Source organism: Mirounga angustirostris, unplaced genomic scaffold (assembly GCF_029215605.1).
Source record: "Mirounga angustirostris isolate CCGP_5_RB_7025 unplaced genomic scaffold, mMirAng1.0.hap1 SCAF_4, whole genome shotgun sequence".
Taxonomy (NCBI): domain Eukaryota; kingdom Metazoa; phylum Chordata; class Mammalia; order Carnivora; family Phocidae; genus Mirounga; species Mirounga angustirostris.
In genome coordinates, this window is record NW_026991712.1 from 146,527,005 (window position 1) to 146,542,956 (window position 15,952).

The following is a 15,952-nucleotide window of genomic DNA, read 5'->3' on the forward strand; positions in this document are numbered from 1 at the left end:
CCCCTCCAGTCCTCCCTATCTGCCTCAGCCGAGTGGAAAAGGGGTAAGGGTGCCCACCGTCCAGAACTGCTGTAGAACTCAAATGAATCTACAGAGAGCGCCTTGAGAAATGAAAAGGTGCATCTCGTGGCCTTGCGGGTACGAAGCGACCTGACTGCCGCGGTCAAGGCCAAGTTTGCACTCTCCCTGGCCAGGTCAGGAGTCCTCGGCCAAACTGCAAGGTGACAGACCCAGGGCCCTGGGGCGCTGCCAGCGCACCCCTTCGGAGGCAATCCAACGCGTGACCGCATAACGCGACCCTCGAGGAGGCGCCACCTGAGGAGGAGCACCGGGCCCCTGCACTGCGGCCGCTCGCGCCGCCGCAGCCTCCCTCGCCGCAGGGCGCAGTTGACCCCACCAGCGCGCGTGTTCCCCAACCACCCCTCCCAGCGCGTCTGCGAGGAGAGGGTGGGGCGGCCTGACTCCTGCAGCCAATAAAAGCCTCGGCTTCCTGGTCCGATCCCCGGCGCGGCTCGCCATTGGTCGCCAGCCGGGTCTCGGCCCACCGAACCTTTGCGACCCGAGCCAATCGCGAGGCGGCGAGGCGACCCCCCGACTCCCCGGGAGCGGCCGGCGGGCGGCGCGGGCGCAGGCGGGCGCGGAGCGGGTGGCGGTGACAGGCGGCGCGAGCCGGCACCCCCCTCCCCCGCGCGGCGCGCCGCCGGCCCCACCATGGAGCCCGCCGTGTCGCTGGCCGTGTGCGCGCTGCTCTTCTTGCTCTGGGTCCGCGTGAAAGGGCTGGAGTTCGTGCTCATCCACCAGCGCTGGGTGTTCGTGTGCCTCTTCCTCCTGCCGCTCTCGCTGATCTTCGACATCTACTACTACGTGCGTGCCTGGGTGGTGTTCAAGCTCAGCAGCGCGCCTCGGCTGCACGGGCAGCGCGTGCGGGACATCCAGAAGCAGGTGAGCGGCGCCGGCCGGGGCGGGAGCGGGTCGGCGGGACTCGGCCGTGTGCGCGGGGAGCTCCGCGCTGGGCGCGAGGTGGCGTGCGGTACACCGAGAGCCCGGACTTCGCCGGGGAGGCGGCGGTGGATGGGGGGGTTGGAACTCAAAATGCGATGGTGGGGGCTTCCCGGGGAGGGAACGGAGTGAGCAGAGGCATTCAGGGGACAAAACGTTGCTCGGTGTTTATGGAGTGTCTACTCTGTGCGGAGCACGTGCGGCTTCCCCAGAGGGATAGAAAGGATCACGAGATAGGGGAGGGCGAGCGATGCACAGGTGGCTGCCTCCAGGCGCGAGCGATCTCGGAGACGGAAGGGCTTCTGGGAGGTGGGGCTGGCACTAGACCCTGGGAAGTAGGGGAAATGGTAGGAGGAAGGTGTGTCTGGTGGAGCGTTGGGTGTGAGCCAAGGCCCAGAGGGGGAGAGGGGTGGAAAGTCCCTTCGGAACTAGGTTGGGGCGGGGTCTTGAGTTTAGAGTTTACTCTGTAGCAGCAAGGAGCTTTTGGCTTATTTAGAAGGACCAAAGTGAGAAGGTAGCCCCGAGCCAGGGTCAAGAGCCTCGCGGCCCTGGGCCTGGCGCGCAGTGGCGCGCACTCGTTGAGGGGGCATCCCCAGTAGCTCCACATCCTCCCCAGTGTCTGCGCCCACAGAGCCCGGGCCCCTGCTGCTGCTCACAGTGGAGCCCCCTTCTCCGCGCCCAGGGTTGGCCTGGGCTTGGGGCCTGGGCATTCTTGGCTCCCTCTGCACCTCCTTACGTTCCTCTTAGGAGTGTCTGGTTGCAAAGAGCTTCTGTTTCCTGCCACCAAGCTCAGCGCAGGTGTAGCAGCGTCCATGTTCTGTGGGTGCGGTGATGGGCGCAGCAAGCAAGAGTGGGAAGATGGATGCTGAGGGCCACCCCTAGGAGGGGTAAGACCTCCGGCTGGTGGCAGAATGCAACGTCTGGAACTGCTTTGCATGGGCTGTCCTGGGTTCAACTGGTCACAGTCACAGCTCCAGAGCCCTGCCTACCCTCCCTCCCCAACTGCGCCCTCTTTTCCTAACTCTATCCACGGTTCTGATTCTCCCATTTGCTTGTTTGTGGTTCCCCCATCCCCCTCCAAGCTGAGCATGAGCTCCTGGAAGGCAGGGACCATCGTCCAACTGGGGCCTGGCCCAGAGCAGCCCAGGGACTTTGTACAACCTTGCCTCCCAGACCAGTTCTTGCTCGGTTCCCATCAGGATCTAGTCCAATGGATGGTTCAGGCTTTAAGGCTTCCACACTCACTTCATACAGCCCACCCAACAGCTGAATGCAGCACCCACAATCCATTTCCCACACCACTGAGTGCGTATGAAGCCCTTGTTTACCTAAACGAAGCCAAAGGTTCTCACTGGACAGGAAGACAAGGGGCTTGGCCAAACCAGCCCACTGCGCTGGACCTGCCATGTGCCATAGTCCATGCCCCTTGATGTCCATCATTTCTGATCTCACAGCAACCTTGATACGTCTTGTACCTGTTTTACAGATGGGAAAATTGAGGCTGAAGTGGTAGTCATGTGTTCAAGGTGATCTAGCTAGTAAATGGGGCTGGAACCCAGGTCAGCCTGGTTTTAGAGCCTCAGTTCTGACCCTTTCTCCTTTCCCATCCCTTCCCATTCCACCCAGTAGGTTTGGTTCTGTTGCCTCACACCTGGCTTGTGATAATAGCCCCCTGACTGGTTGACCTTCTCGGCCCTCCCCACCTCTCTCTGGCTTGCACATACTCACATCACAGGACAGACTTCGTACAACCTTGCCTCCCGGCCCAAATTCTTGCTCAGTTCCCATCAGGATCCAGTCCAACCGGTGGTTCAGGCTTTAAGGCTTCCACACTCACTTCGTGCGGCCCACCCAACCACTGGAATGCAGCACCCACAATCCATTTCCCACACCACTGAGTGCGTATGACACCCTGGGATCATAGAGTCAGGCGGAGGCCCAATGATCATTGAATCCCTCCTCTGGTCCTTTCACAGGAATCTCTTCCTCAGTAACCCTCCTCTGCTCGTACACCTCTATTCACAGGGCACCCTGGCCTCTTGATGATTAGGAAAGTTCTCCCCCTTGTTGAGTTGTTTGCCCCATCACTTTCAATGCAGCCTCCTCCACGACTCTTGGTTGCATGTGATAGGAACTCAGTTCAGACTGGCCTGAGCAGAGAGTGAGTGTATTGACGCAGGTCCTGAAAAGCCCAGGAATAAAACTGGCTCAGGTATGACTGGATCCAGGAGCCCCTGTCCTGATGTTGTCTTTCCATCCATCCACCCTCTGTTGGCTCGGCTTTCCTCTGGGTTGATTCATTCTCAGGGAGGCCCACCTCCCTGTGGAAACTCCAGCAGTTTCATTCCAACCAGTTCAGCAATCCCAGTAAAAGGAGAGTCTCTCTCAGAACTGGCCGTATTGCCTTGACTTGGACCCTAGGCCCATCCCTGAACTGGTCACTGCGGCCAGAAGCATGGAATCAGACCTTAGTCGTGTTTCCACCTTCGGGGGCAGGAGAAGACTCAGCATCACCTGGACCAAAGGAAGATGGGACTGTTAGAAGCATATGAAGAGGAGACAGATGGTCAGAGGTCACAGCAACAGATGTCCATGGAAGGGAACACTTTGTGTTCCTGATGGGTTTGGCATCTCCTGGGCCATTTGCTGTCTCTGTTGTGTGCCCTGGTCACTTACAGTGGAGGTTTTGCAAAAGCTCTTCCTTCCATCGGCTTGGTGGTCCTCCTCTGCCCCTTCTCTCCCCCTCCAAGTGACGACATATGAGTTAACATACGCATGCTTAGAACGGGGCTCGGCACACAGGCCCAGTAAGTGTTAACTGTTACTCTATTCTTGACTATTAACACAAGCCCGTCTATCTTTCCAGGCCTGAAGTTGGACAGTTCTGGTTGTGAATCCGGGCTCTGCCCTTCACTGTTGAGTGACCAAGTTATTTTGCTTCTTGGCTTTCTGCCCTATGAGAGGGGGCTGGCCACCCCCCCTCCTGGGGTTGTGGTGAGAAGTAAATGAGCCTGTGTACAGTAGGTGCCTGGGTGCCTGGCACAGTGGGGGCACCCAGTAGATGGTTATCACTCGTAGAGCTGTATCATTACCGCCCCAAAGCCTTTGCTGAGCTTCCCAGTTAGGGTTGTTTACAGATGCACTTTGATCCTGGGTTTTCGCTCTTTCTCCCCCCTGCTTGGTGGTGTGGCAACACCTCAGCCTTTCTGTTCGCCTCGCTAGCCAAGGAGGTTTCAGAGGGAAAGGGCTGTGGGCCTTCCAGGCCCGGCAGGATGCAGGGGCTCAGTAAATGTTTGACATGTGAAGGCATCCCTCCAAGCTCCCTCTCCTGAAAGCAGGGCCGCGAGCTGCCCTGGGGACCCTTCGGCGGGGCTAGCTGAGCCTCTGTCCCACGGTTGCAGGTGCGGGAATGGAAGGAGCAGGGCAGCAAGACTTTCATGTGCACGGGACGCCCTGGCTGGCTCACTGTCTCGCTGCGGGTTGGGAAGTACAAGAAGACACACAAAAACATCATGATCAACCTGATGGACATTCTGGAGGTGGACACCAAGAAACAGGTGAGAGGGGCTGAGTTCCCAGGCTCTGGGAGCAGGTGGGATACTATCCCCGGTGTGAGTGACTCACAGGGAGACAATTGTAGCCAGAGGATCCCAGTCCTCACAGAAGGCTCTGCCCTCCTTCAAAACCTCATAGCTTTGGAAGAGATCAATCAGAGCCCCATCCCCCAGGTGGGCACACTGAACTCAGGGAGACTTGTTGATTGTCAACAGTTCCCCAGGAAAAAAGTATGGGGAAATCATGGGCAAAGATGAGAGACAAAAATGGAACCTATTTATCCCTTCCCAGTAAGGAAGTGTGCTGGTAAAAAGAGGGCTATGGAGGTGGGAGGAAAGATGGGCCTTCTTCCAGGCTTCCTGGGGACCCACTTGTTAATAGCCTTACACATGTGCATACTCTTTGGTCTACCCAGTAATTTTTCTTGAAACCTGGCACAAGGAAAAAGGAAATAAGTTTAAATCAAAGACAACACAGAGGGATTATGTCAGTCCTTCCTTCTTTCCTTCCTCCCTCCCTCCCTCCCTTCCTTCCCCATCCCTTCCTTCTTCCTTCCTTCCCTCCCTCCCTTCCTTCCCTCCCTCCCTTCCTTCTTCCCTCCCTTCCTTCTTCCTTCCTTCCTTCCTCCCTCCCTCCCTCCTTCCCTCCCTCCCTCCCTTCCTCCCTCCCTCCCTTCCTTCCTTCCTTCCTTCCTTCCTTCCTTCCTTCCTTCCTCCCTCCCTCCCTCCCTCCCTATATCCCTATCATAGCTCTATTTCTTTTTTTTTTTTTAAGATTTTATTTATTTATTTGAGAAAGAGAATGAGATAGAGAGAGAGCATGAGAGGGGGGAAGGTCAGAGGGAGAAGCAGACTCCCTGCCGAGCAGGGAGCCCGATGCAGGACTCGATCCCGGGACTCCGGAATCATGACCTGAGCCGAAGGCAGTCACTCAACCAACTGAGCCACCCAGGCGCCCCCATAGCTCTATTTCTAATGGAAGACAGCACAGTACCCTAATGGTAAGGATTATTAGATATAATATATCCGTATGATGGCATTTTGTTGTGAGGCCTTGGCCATGTTGCTTAATGTCCCTGTGTCTTTCCTTTTTCCTAAGCAGCATTATTGACATACACTTGGTATGCAATACTACACAGGTGTCCAACAATAGTAAATTTTGGCATGTGTATGCAACTGTGAAGCCATTCCCACCATCAGGACAAATGAACATACCCATTGCCCCCGAAGTTTCCTTGTGCCCCTTGCTAATCCCTGTTTAGCCCCCTCCCTGCCTCCCCCGCCCCCCACCACATTCTTAGGCAAATAATGACCTGCTTTGCATCACTAGTTTGTATTTACAGTTTCATATAAATGGAATCAGGCATTATGTACTCTTTTTTATTTGGTCTGGCAACTTTCACTCAGCATAATTATTTTGAGATTCATCCATGTTGAAGCATGTATCAGAAGTGCATTCTGCGTTAGTCATGAGAAGTATTCCATTGTATGCAGAGATCATGGTTTGTTTATCCATTCACTTATTGATGGACATTTGGGCTATGACAAACCAAGTGGCTAGGAGCATTTATGTACGTTCTTTGTAGGGACATAGGCTTTTCCTTTCCTTTGGGTAAAAACTAGAAGTGGAGTAGCTGGATCATATGATAGGTGTATGGTTAACTTGTTAAGAAGCTGTTAAATTGTTTTCCAAAGTGGCTGTAGCATTTTGCATTCCCGCCCTCCACATCATCACAGACTTGGTACAATTGGGTGTGTTGGGGTAGCTCATTGTGGTTTTAACTTCCATTTTCCTAATGACTAATGATGTTGGGCATATTTGCCATTTGTAGATCTTTTTTGGTCAGTTTGCTAAAATTTTGTATTGGGTTGTTTGTTTTCTTATTAGATATCCTAGAAACAAGTCCTTCATCAGATACGCAGTTTGCAAATATTTTCTCCCAGTTTTTGATTTCTCTTTTGAAAACCAGAAGTTTTTAATTTTGGTGGAATTCAGTATAGTAATTTTTTCTTTCATAGATCGTGTTTGTGATGTTTTCTTTAAGATGTCTTGCCCTAATCCTGTTTTCTTCTAGAAGTATTATGGTTTTCTGTTTTACGTTTAGGACCATGATCCATTTTGAGTTAATTTTTGCATATGGTATGAAATATGAGTGAAAAAAATATTTTTTTGCGTGTGGATTTTCTATGTTCTGGCCCCTTTTGTTGAAGAGATAATGTTTTCTCCACTGAATTGCCTCTGCTCATTTGTTAAAAATCAGTTGTCCATATACATAGGTCTCTTTCTGGACTCTTCTGTTGATCTGTTTGCCCATCTGTATGCCAATACCATATTGTCTTGATTACTGTAGATTCATTAAGTCCCTAAGAATGAGTTGGGAAGTATTCCTTTCTTTTCATTTTTTCTGGAGGAGTTTGTATAAAATTGGTATTATTTCTTCATGCAATAATTAGTAGGATTAACCAATGAAACCATCTGGGCCTGGAGTTTTCTTTGTGAGCAAGTTTTTATCTACAAATCAATTTTTTTAATAGCCCTGTGGCTCTTCAGTTGTTTCTCCCTCGGTGAGCTTTGGCAGTTTGTGTCTCTACAGGTATTTGTCTATTTAAAGTTGTATAATGAATTGACATTAGGTTATTCATAATATTCCCACTATCTTTTGAACACCTGTAAAGTCTGTAGTGATGTCACATGTTTCATACCTGATGTTGCTCATTTGTGACTACTGTCTTTTCTTCATGACCAGTCTGGCTAGAGGTTAATCAACTATACTGATCTTCTCAAAGGAGTAGCTTTCAGTTTCAATGTTTTTTCTCTATTTTTACTTTGTTTTCTATTTCATTGACTTCTGCTTTGATCTTTGTTAATTCCTTTCTGATTTGCATTTAATTTTACTCTTCTTGGTCTAGTTCTTTAAGTGAAAGCTGGGGTCATTGACTTAGGCCTTTCTTTTTTTCTAATATAGGTGTTTAGTGCTATAAATTTTCCCCTAAACACTGTTTTAAAACCATCCCACAAATTTGGAATCTTTTCATCTTTATTCAGTTCAAAATACTTTCTGGTTTCCCTTTTGATATTGTTTTCACCCATGGGTTATTTAGAAGCATGTTATTCAGTTTCCAAATATTTGGGAATTTTCCAGAGATCTTCCTATTGCCGATTTCTAATTTAATTCAGTTATTGTTAGAAAACTTACTTTATATGATTAGAATGCTTTTCAACTTATTGAGACTTACTTTATGGCCCAGAATATGGGCTGTCTTGGTAAATGTTCCATGTGCAATTTTTAAAAAAATGTTTTGGGGTGGTGTGTACTGTAAATGTCAATTAGGTCAAAGTGATTGACAGTGTTGTTCAAGTTGTCTACATTCTTACGAATTTTCTCTCTGTTCTATCAATGATTGAAAGAGATATTGACATCTCTGCCTGTGACTGTGGATTTATTTCTCTTGTTGCTCCATCAGGTTTTGCTTCATGTATTTTGAGGCTCTGTTAAGAGATATAAATGTTTAGGATTTTTATGTCCTCTTGATGAATCCCTTTACCATTATGAAGTGACTAGTTTTATTCCTAGTTATCTTCTTTGCTCTGAAATCTACTTTATCTGATATTATTAATAAAGCCACTCCAGCTCTCTTTTGACTAATGGTGGCATGGTGTACCTTTATATTTAAAGTGTGTTCCTTGTAGACAGCGTATAGTTGGGTATTGCTTTCTTTTTTTTTTTTTTTTTTAAAGATTTTATTTATTTATTTGAGAGAGAGAGAATGAGAGAGAGCGAGTACATGAGAGGGGGGAGGGTCAGAGGGAGAAGCAGACTCCCCGCTGAGCAGGGGGCCCGATGCGGGACTCGATCCCGATACTCCAGGACCATGACCTGAGCCGAAGGCAGTCGCTTAACCAACTGAGCCACCCAGGCGCCCTGGGTATTGCTTTCTAATACGATCTGACAATCTCTGCCTTTTAATCAAGATGTTAAAACCATTTACAGGGGCACCTGGGTAGCTCATTTGGTTGAGCATCCAACTCTTGATTTCAGCTCAGGTTGTGATCTCAGGTCGTGAGACCCAGCCCGGTGTCAGGCTCCATGCTCAGCACAGAGTCCGCTTGAGATTCTCTCCCTCTCCTTCTGTACCCCCCTCCTGCTCACACACTCTCTGGGAAAAAAAAAAAAAAAAACATACACATTTACATTTAGTGTTATTATCAATAGGGTTTGGTTTAAATCTGTCACCTTGTTCTATTTTCTTTTAAGTAGGCTCCATACCCAGAGGGATGCCCAACACGCCAGACCCTGAAATCAAGACCTGAGCAGAGATCAAGAGTCGAATGCTTGGGATGCCTGGGCAGCTCAATCGATCAAGCATCTGCCTTTGGTTCAGGTCATGATCTCAGGGTCCTGGGATCGAGCCCCAGGTTAGGGCTCCCTGCTCAGCAGAGAGTCTACTTCTCTCTCTCTCTCTCAAATAAATAAATAAAATCTTAAAAAAAAAAAAAAAGTCAGATGCCTAACCAACTGAGCCACCCAGGCATTCCTGTTCTTTGTTTTCTATGTGCCTCTTTGTTCTTTGTTCCTTTTCTTTTTTTTTTCTATCTTCTTTTGGATTACTGAATAATTTTTGAAATCCTATTTTAGCTCTTTGGTTGGCTTATTAGCTGTAACTTTGTCTTGTTCTTTTAGCAGTTGCTTTAGGATTTATAGTTTGCATTTCACTTATCACAGTCTACCTTCACGTGATAGCATCCTATGCATGTATATTTTAAGAATGTTACAGTAACCTACTTCCGGTTCTTTCCTCCCCACCTTTGTGCTATTTTTGTCATACTTTTATATGTTGTAAACCCCACAGTGCATTATTATTTAATAGTCTGGTATCTTTTAAAGAAATATAAATAGTAAGAAAAAATCTTATGTACTTACCCATGTAGTTAACATTTCTTCATTCTGTTATGTGGATTTGTATTTCCATCTGGTTTCGTTTTCCTTCTGTCTGAAGGAACTCCTTTGACATTTCTTGTATGGTGATTTTGCTAGTGATGAATCTTTTAGCTATTGTATGTCTGAAAACATTTCTTTTTTTTTTTTTTTTGCCTTCATTTCTTTTCCAACTTTTATTTTGAGAAACTATATGTAACATAAAATTTATCATCTTAACCTTTTTTTTTAAGTAGGCTCTATGCCCAACATGGGATTTGAACTCACGACCCTGAGATCAAGAATCACATGCTCCACCAACCGAGTCAGCCAGGCACCCTAATCATCTTAACCATTTTTAAGTGTACATTTCTTCAGTGGTATTAAATACATTCACATTGTTGTGCAGCCATCCCCACTATCTATTCCCATAGGTCTTTTCATTTCATAAAACTGAAACTCTACCTATTAAACAATAATTCCCCATTCTCCTCTCACCCCCATCCTGGGCAACCACCATTAGAAATTCTGTCTTTACAATTCTGACTACTCTTAAGTATCTCCTAAGTAGAATCATGCAGTCTTTGTTTTTTTGTGCCTATCTTATTTTGCTTAACATAATATCCTTAAAGTTCATCCATATGATAGCACATTGCAGAATTTCCTTTCTTTTTAAGGCAGAACAATATTTCATTGTATATATGTACCACATTTTGCTTATCCATTCATCTGTTGGCAGACATTGGGTTGTTCCCACATTTTAGCTATTGTGGATAATGCCCCTTGGAACATAGATGTACAAATACCTTTTCGAGCCCTGCTTTCAATTCTTTGAGGTGTATACACCAAAGTGGAATTGCTAGACCATATGGTAATTCTGTTTAATCTTTTTTGAGGATCTGCCACACTGTTTTCCACAACAGGTGGACCATTTTACACTCCCACCAACAGGACACGAGGGTTTTCATTTCTCCACATCTTCACCTCCACTTGCTATTTTCTGGGTTTTTGTTTGTTCAGCTTTTTGATAATCCATCCTAATGCATTTGAGGTTGCCTTCGTTTTTGAAAGCTGTTTTTACTGGGTATGAAATTTTAGGTTGACAGGTTTTTTTCCCCGAGTACTTTAAAGATACTTCACTGTCTTCCTTCCTGCATTGTTTCCAACAAGAAACCTCTCATCCTTGTCTTTGTTCCTCTGTATATAACATGTCTTTCTTTTCTCTCTGGCTGCTTCTAAGATTTTATCATTAGTTTTGAGCAAGTTCATTATGATATGCCTTGGTATCATTTTTTTCCTAGTTCTTGTGCTTGGGATTCATTATAATTTTCATCGAATTTGGAAAATGTGGGGTCATTATTTCTTCAAGTACTTTTTCTGCCCCCTGCTCTCTCTCCTTTGAGGACTATCACACGGATACGAGACCTCTTGAAGTTGTTCCACAGCTCAGCTCATTGATATCCTGTAAAAATTGTAAACAATTTTCTTTCTCTGTGTGTCTCATTTAGGAGAGTTTTGATTGCTGTGTGCTTGAGTGCACTGCTCTTTCCTCCTATAAGGTCGATCCCAGCCAGTGTGTCTTTCATCTCAGATGCTGTTTTCATTTCTGGAAGTTTGATTAGGATCTTTTTACTATCTTTTTAATGTCTCTACCTAACTTTTTGAATATGGGGAATATAGTCATATAACTACTGGTTTATAATAATTATTTTAATGTTCTTGTTTGCTAATTTTAACATCTCTGTCCAATCTGGGCCTATTTTACCACAACAGATTGATTTTCCTCCTTGTTATGAGTCAGATCTTCCTGCCTCCTTGCATACCTGATAAACTTTGATTGGATTCTAGACATTGTGATTTTTACCTTATTGAGTGCTAGATTTTTTTTTTTTTTAAGATTTTATTAATTTATTTTACAGAGACACAGCAAGAGAGGGAACACAAGCAGGGGGAGTGGGAGAGGGAGAAGCAGGCTTCCTGCTGAGCAGGGAGCCCGATGTGGGGCTCAATCCCAGGACCCTGGGATCATGACCTGAGCCGAAGGCAGACACTTAATGCCTGAGCCACCCAGGCGCCCCGGGTGCTAGATATTTTTGTATTCTTATAAATCTTCTTGAGCTTTGTTCTGGGGCACAGCTATGTTACTGGGAAATAGTTTGATCCTGTAGGGTCTTGATTTTTCAGGTGAGGTCAGAGCAGCGTGTAATCTAAGGGTAGTTATCCCACCACTGCTGAGGCAAGATCCTATTCTACCCATTGCCTTGTGGACCAAGAGGTTTTCCAGTCTGGCTTGTGAGAACAGATGTTCTTTCCTTCCCTGGGTGAGCCCCTGGCCCTGTTCCCTGTTCCCCTTTCTGGGGCCACTTTCCCTGGCCTCAGCCTCAGGTAATTTCCTTAAGTGTCTGCACTGACCGGTACTCTGCTGAATGCTCAGTGGGCATCCTTTGCAGTTCTTCAGAGTCTTCTCTCAGTGCACTTCTCTCCTCTCCAGTGCTCTGTCCTACAAACCCTATTCACCTTGGTCTTTGCAGCGCTCAGCACAGAGTCCCCTGGGCCCCCCTGCCTTTCCCCTCCCTGCACTGCCTGACTCCAGAGAATTAGCCTGGGTGTTAACAGAGCTCCCCTCATTTTGTTTCCTGTCTTTCAGCGGTCATTAACTTCATCTGATGTCCACTCTGTTGAAAACTCTTGTTTCATTTTGTCAGTTTCTTGCTTTGGGGCAGCAGGGTAAATGGGACCCCGTTGCTCCATCTTGGCTGGAAACCAAAGTCCACTTGTTGGCATATGGATGTGTCCATTAAAAGTTGTGGTTTCCAAGAATATTCTATGGCAAGGGATGATGGTCATAGTGTTAAATTTTAAAAAGCAAATTAGAAAAGTATGCGTATGTGTGCTTGAATTTGTGTGTGTATGTGTGTGTTGTATTACAACGTACAAAATAGCAGTTTAGGCATGGATGGAAAAAGCCTGAACGTAGGGACATTCCAGCATTAACACTGACAGCTAGGATGACATGAAGAAATAGGATGGATGTCTTTTGTCTTCTTCGTATATGCAGTTTCTTTCAAATAAAAGAGTATTTCTTTGATAGTCTGGAAGAGGAATAAACTAAGTATTAAGTGTAAAGATATTTGAAAGGACATGGTCAAACGCTAGCAGACCCAGCACCAGAAACCACATTCGCTATAATGAAAGGCAGTGTTGTGTTCTAGCAAGAGGCACGCAGGAATTCTATGTGATCGTGTGGGAAGATCTCGGGTGACTCCTTCTGTGTGAAGAGGCCCCCAGCAGCCCTGGCAGCCTCCCGGTGACCCAGAGTCTCTCTTCTTGTGTCAACAGATTGTCCGTGTGGAGCCCTTGGTGACCATGGGTCAGGTGACTGCCCTGCTGACCTCCATTGGCTGGACGCTGCCTGTGTTGCCCGAGCTCGATGACCTCACAGTGGGTGAGGACTCAAGACCGGCCGAGGGTCAGAGCTGAGGCCCTGTGGCCCACCTCTTGGTGTGGGGCCGCTGCTGTTCCATCTGTGACAGAAGTCCCTGTGTCTGCTCACCCAGCTCCAAAGGCAGGGCGTTGGCTGCCTGCCTTTAGTTCTCAGGCAGTACCTTCTCTCTGGCGCGAAACTGTGTCCCCGTGACATGTGTCCGTAACTCCAGTTCTGCCTTGAGGAGCACACAGAATAAGTCTAGTCTGTCTCTCTTTCTGTAGGATTCATGGTCCCCAATGCCTTTCCTTCTCTGGGGGAAACACCACAGGACACGGCTTCCTGCCACCCAGGCACCCCCCCCCACCCTGTTTTGTTAAGGTCCCTCTTAAGATGAGTGCGCACAGGCATTGAGGCAGGGTCTGGATAGAGGTGAGGGTGTGAGCATCCTTGACAGGCTTTTCTGCAGGTTCCCCTACCTCAGGGAAGCCCCCAGGCTCCCGTACGAGCCCCTCCTTCCCTCTCCTGCTCTCCAGATCCACAGAGATGGGAAGTCTACCCCAAGTGGCCAGTCCTGTCCCACCTCCCTTGTGCTGTGAGCAACCCCAGCTCCTGTGAAGTGCCCTTTACTCGATCCCCTCCTGACCCTGCACCCCACAGCTCTGCCTGGCTAACTCGCGTGTCTCTGCAGGGGGCTTGATCATGGGCACGGGCATCGAGTCATCATCCCACAAGTATGGCCTGTTCCAGCACATCTGCACTGCCTATGAGCTGGTCCTAGCCGATGGCAGCTTTGTGCGATGCACACCGGTGAGTTCCGAGATGGGGGACTTCCCACCAGCCTGCCCTGGGCATCAAGGATCCTGGGGCTGGGGAGGTAGGAACCCTGAAGGTGCTTCCTTTCAAACACACCTGTTCAGTCTGGGTCTGTATCCATAATAATAACAAAGATTGATATAGCCCCTTATATGTGCTCAGATACTGTTGTAAATGCTTCCTATATATTAAGCCATTTAATCCTTCAATAACTTTACGAGGTACTATTATTAGCCATATTTTAGAGATGGGAAATTAAAACACAGAGAGGTTAATAAACTTGCCCAAGATCACACAGCTAGGAAATCCCACACAGCTGGGCTTCAAACCCAAATTATCAGGCTCCCAGATCCATGCCTTTAGCCATTTATTATAGCATTCTGTCTCTCTCGGGCGAGTCGGGCCCGAGCCACAGAGCTCTATGCCAGGTGTTGTGAGATGTAACTAAAAGTGGCAAGAGGGGCTGTTTTGGAGAAACAAAAGATAATTCTGCTGCCCAAAGTGGGATGCAAACATTTAAGGCATTTTACCCTAATGAGTGGGACAGGATTGAAACTTTAAACAAACTCAGATTTCTGAGCATATCTAAGGGGCCCCTAGATGGCAGGGATAGAGTCACTTTTTACAAGAAGATGTTTTAGAGAGCCACCAGGGTTCCTGGCCTCACAGAAGAGAGTCCAGGGCAGGCTGGAGAGCCCTGGTCTTAGACAAGAGAGACCCCTTTCAGGATTCACAGCAATTCAGCACGTTTTCCTAAACACTTGCTTGGGCCCTGCCTTCTGACCTGTTTATTCCCAGCAGAGAAAGGAGACAAACATTCATGAGTGACTTCCCTTCTTCCCTGAGGCCCATTTTCCTCATCTGACAAATGCATTGTCAGGAGGAGAAAGGAGATGCCATATGTGAAACACCTAACATAGAGCTGGGTACCTGGCAGACACCTGGTTATTACTGCTGCTATCCGACAATGTGGTTAGGTGGGGGCCCAGATGGCCGACTTGTGCTGTTCCAGAGACTTCTGCCAGCCTGCTGCAGAGCTTCCCTGCCCCAGTCCCCCGCCCTCACCCCCTGCCCTCCACCACAGCCACACCAAGGGCATGCAGCATGAGCAGAGACGACAGAGGACTGTCCTCTTGGTAAAGGGCCCGACAAAGCTGGACTTTTTTAAAAGGAGCTTTGTTAGAATCAAAGAACCTGAATGAGAATGGCCAGATGAAAAGTCAGTTGTCTGTCTCTAAGACAAATACCAGAACAAGAAATGATAAGGTTAGAAGCAGATTATGGAACCAGATGAGGTCTCCCAGGAAGAATGTTGGGTAGGGAGTTAGGCGACCTTGCCTGAATCCTGGCCTCTCTGTGCTGACTTGTGGGATGCCTGGGGGGAGCCATGTCACCTCTTAGAGCCTCACTTTCCTTACCTGTTTCTGTGGAAGTGTTAGTGCTTTCCCTGGGTTCCGGGGGGATTCCACAGCTCATGGACTAAAAAAGGCTTGTTTTAGTAATGGCCCATTTTAATGTTCCCTGCTGACCATGACCCTCAGGAAGCTCTTTTTTTAGCCTGGCCTGGGACCCTTAACCCTTCATCCCCCATTTTGGCTCTTTGGGCAGTGCTGGTCCTGGCCTGTTCCTGGGCAGCCTGTGGTCCCGGGGCTGTACCTGGGTGGAAGAGAGAGGCTGTGCTTTCCATGAGCATCCCTGGTACAGAGGGCAGTTGAAGCCGTAGAGGGAACACAGGCCCAGAAAGTCCTGTTTCTGAAGTTCCTGGTTAGGGTTTATACAACAAGACAGCAACAGAGCAGGAAGTAAGCTGAGGCCCTGGGTTCTTTGCACCGCTGTTCACTGTGAGCCACACTGCGGGGCCTGGGGGTGCAGGCTCTCAGCATGTGTTGACTTTGCCTTATAGTCGGAAAACTCAGACCTGTTCTACGCTGTGCCGTGGTCCTGTGGGACCCTGGGCTTCCTGGTGGCCGCCGAGATCCGCATCATCCCCGCCAAGAAGTACGTCAGGCTTCGGTTTGAGCCGGTGTGGGGCCTGGAGGCTATCTGCGACAAGTTCACCCGGGAGTCCCAGCGGCTAGAGAACCACTTCGTGGAAGGGCTGCTGTACTCCCTGGATGAGGCTGTCATCATGACGGGGGTCATGACAGACCAGGCAGAGCCCAGCAAGGTAGGCCAGGGCGTCAGCGGCTGAGGGCCAAGGCCTGGGGAGGAGGAAGGCCCGGGTGGGCTGGGGCTGAGCCTGT

The 15,952-nt window shown here is 48.4% G+C and overlaps 1 protein-coding gene across 2 annotated transcripts in view; it reads left to right on the plus strand.

Moving 5' to 3' along the window:
* Nucleotides 1-588: 588 nt before the first annotated feature.
* The window catches only part of DHCR24 (24-dehydrocholesterol reductase), a 30,241-nt gene continuing 14,877 nt past the window's right edge, over nucleotides 589-15,952 (plus strand). The window contains exons 1-5 of one of the 2 annotated variants that reach the window (XM_064589070.1): nucleotides 589-942; nucleotides 4,401-4,556; nucleotides 12,809-12,914; nucleotides 13,585-13,703; nucleotides 15,613-15,876. In XM_064589070.1, the coding sequence (XP_064445140.1) occupies nucleotides 712-942; nucleotides 4,401-4,556; nucleotides 12,809-12,914; nucleotides 13,585-13,703; nucleotides 15,613-15,876 (876 nt within the window). In that variant the 5' untranslated portion in view covers nucleotides 589-711. The remainder of the gene's footprint in view (nucleotides 943-4,400; nucleotides 4,557-12,808; nucleotides 12,915-13,584; nucleotides 13,704-15,612; nucleotides 15,877-15,952) is intronic. The other variant, XM_045897610.3, reaches the window with a different exon arrangement.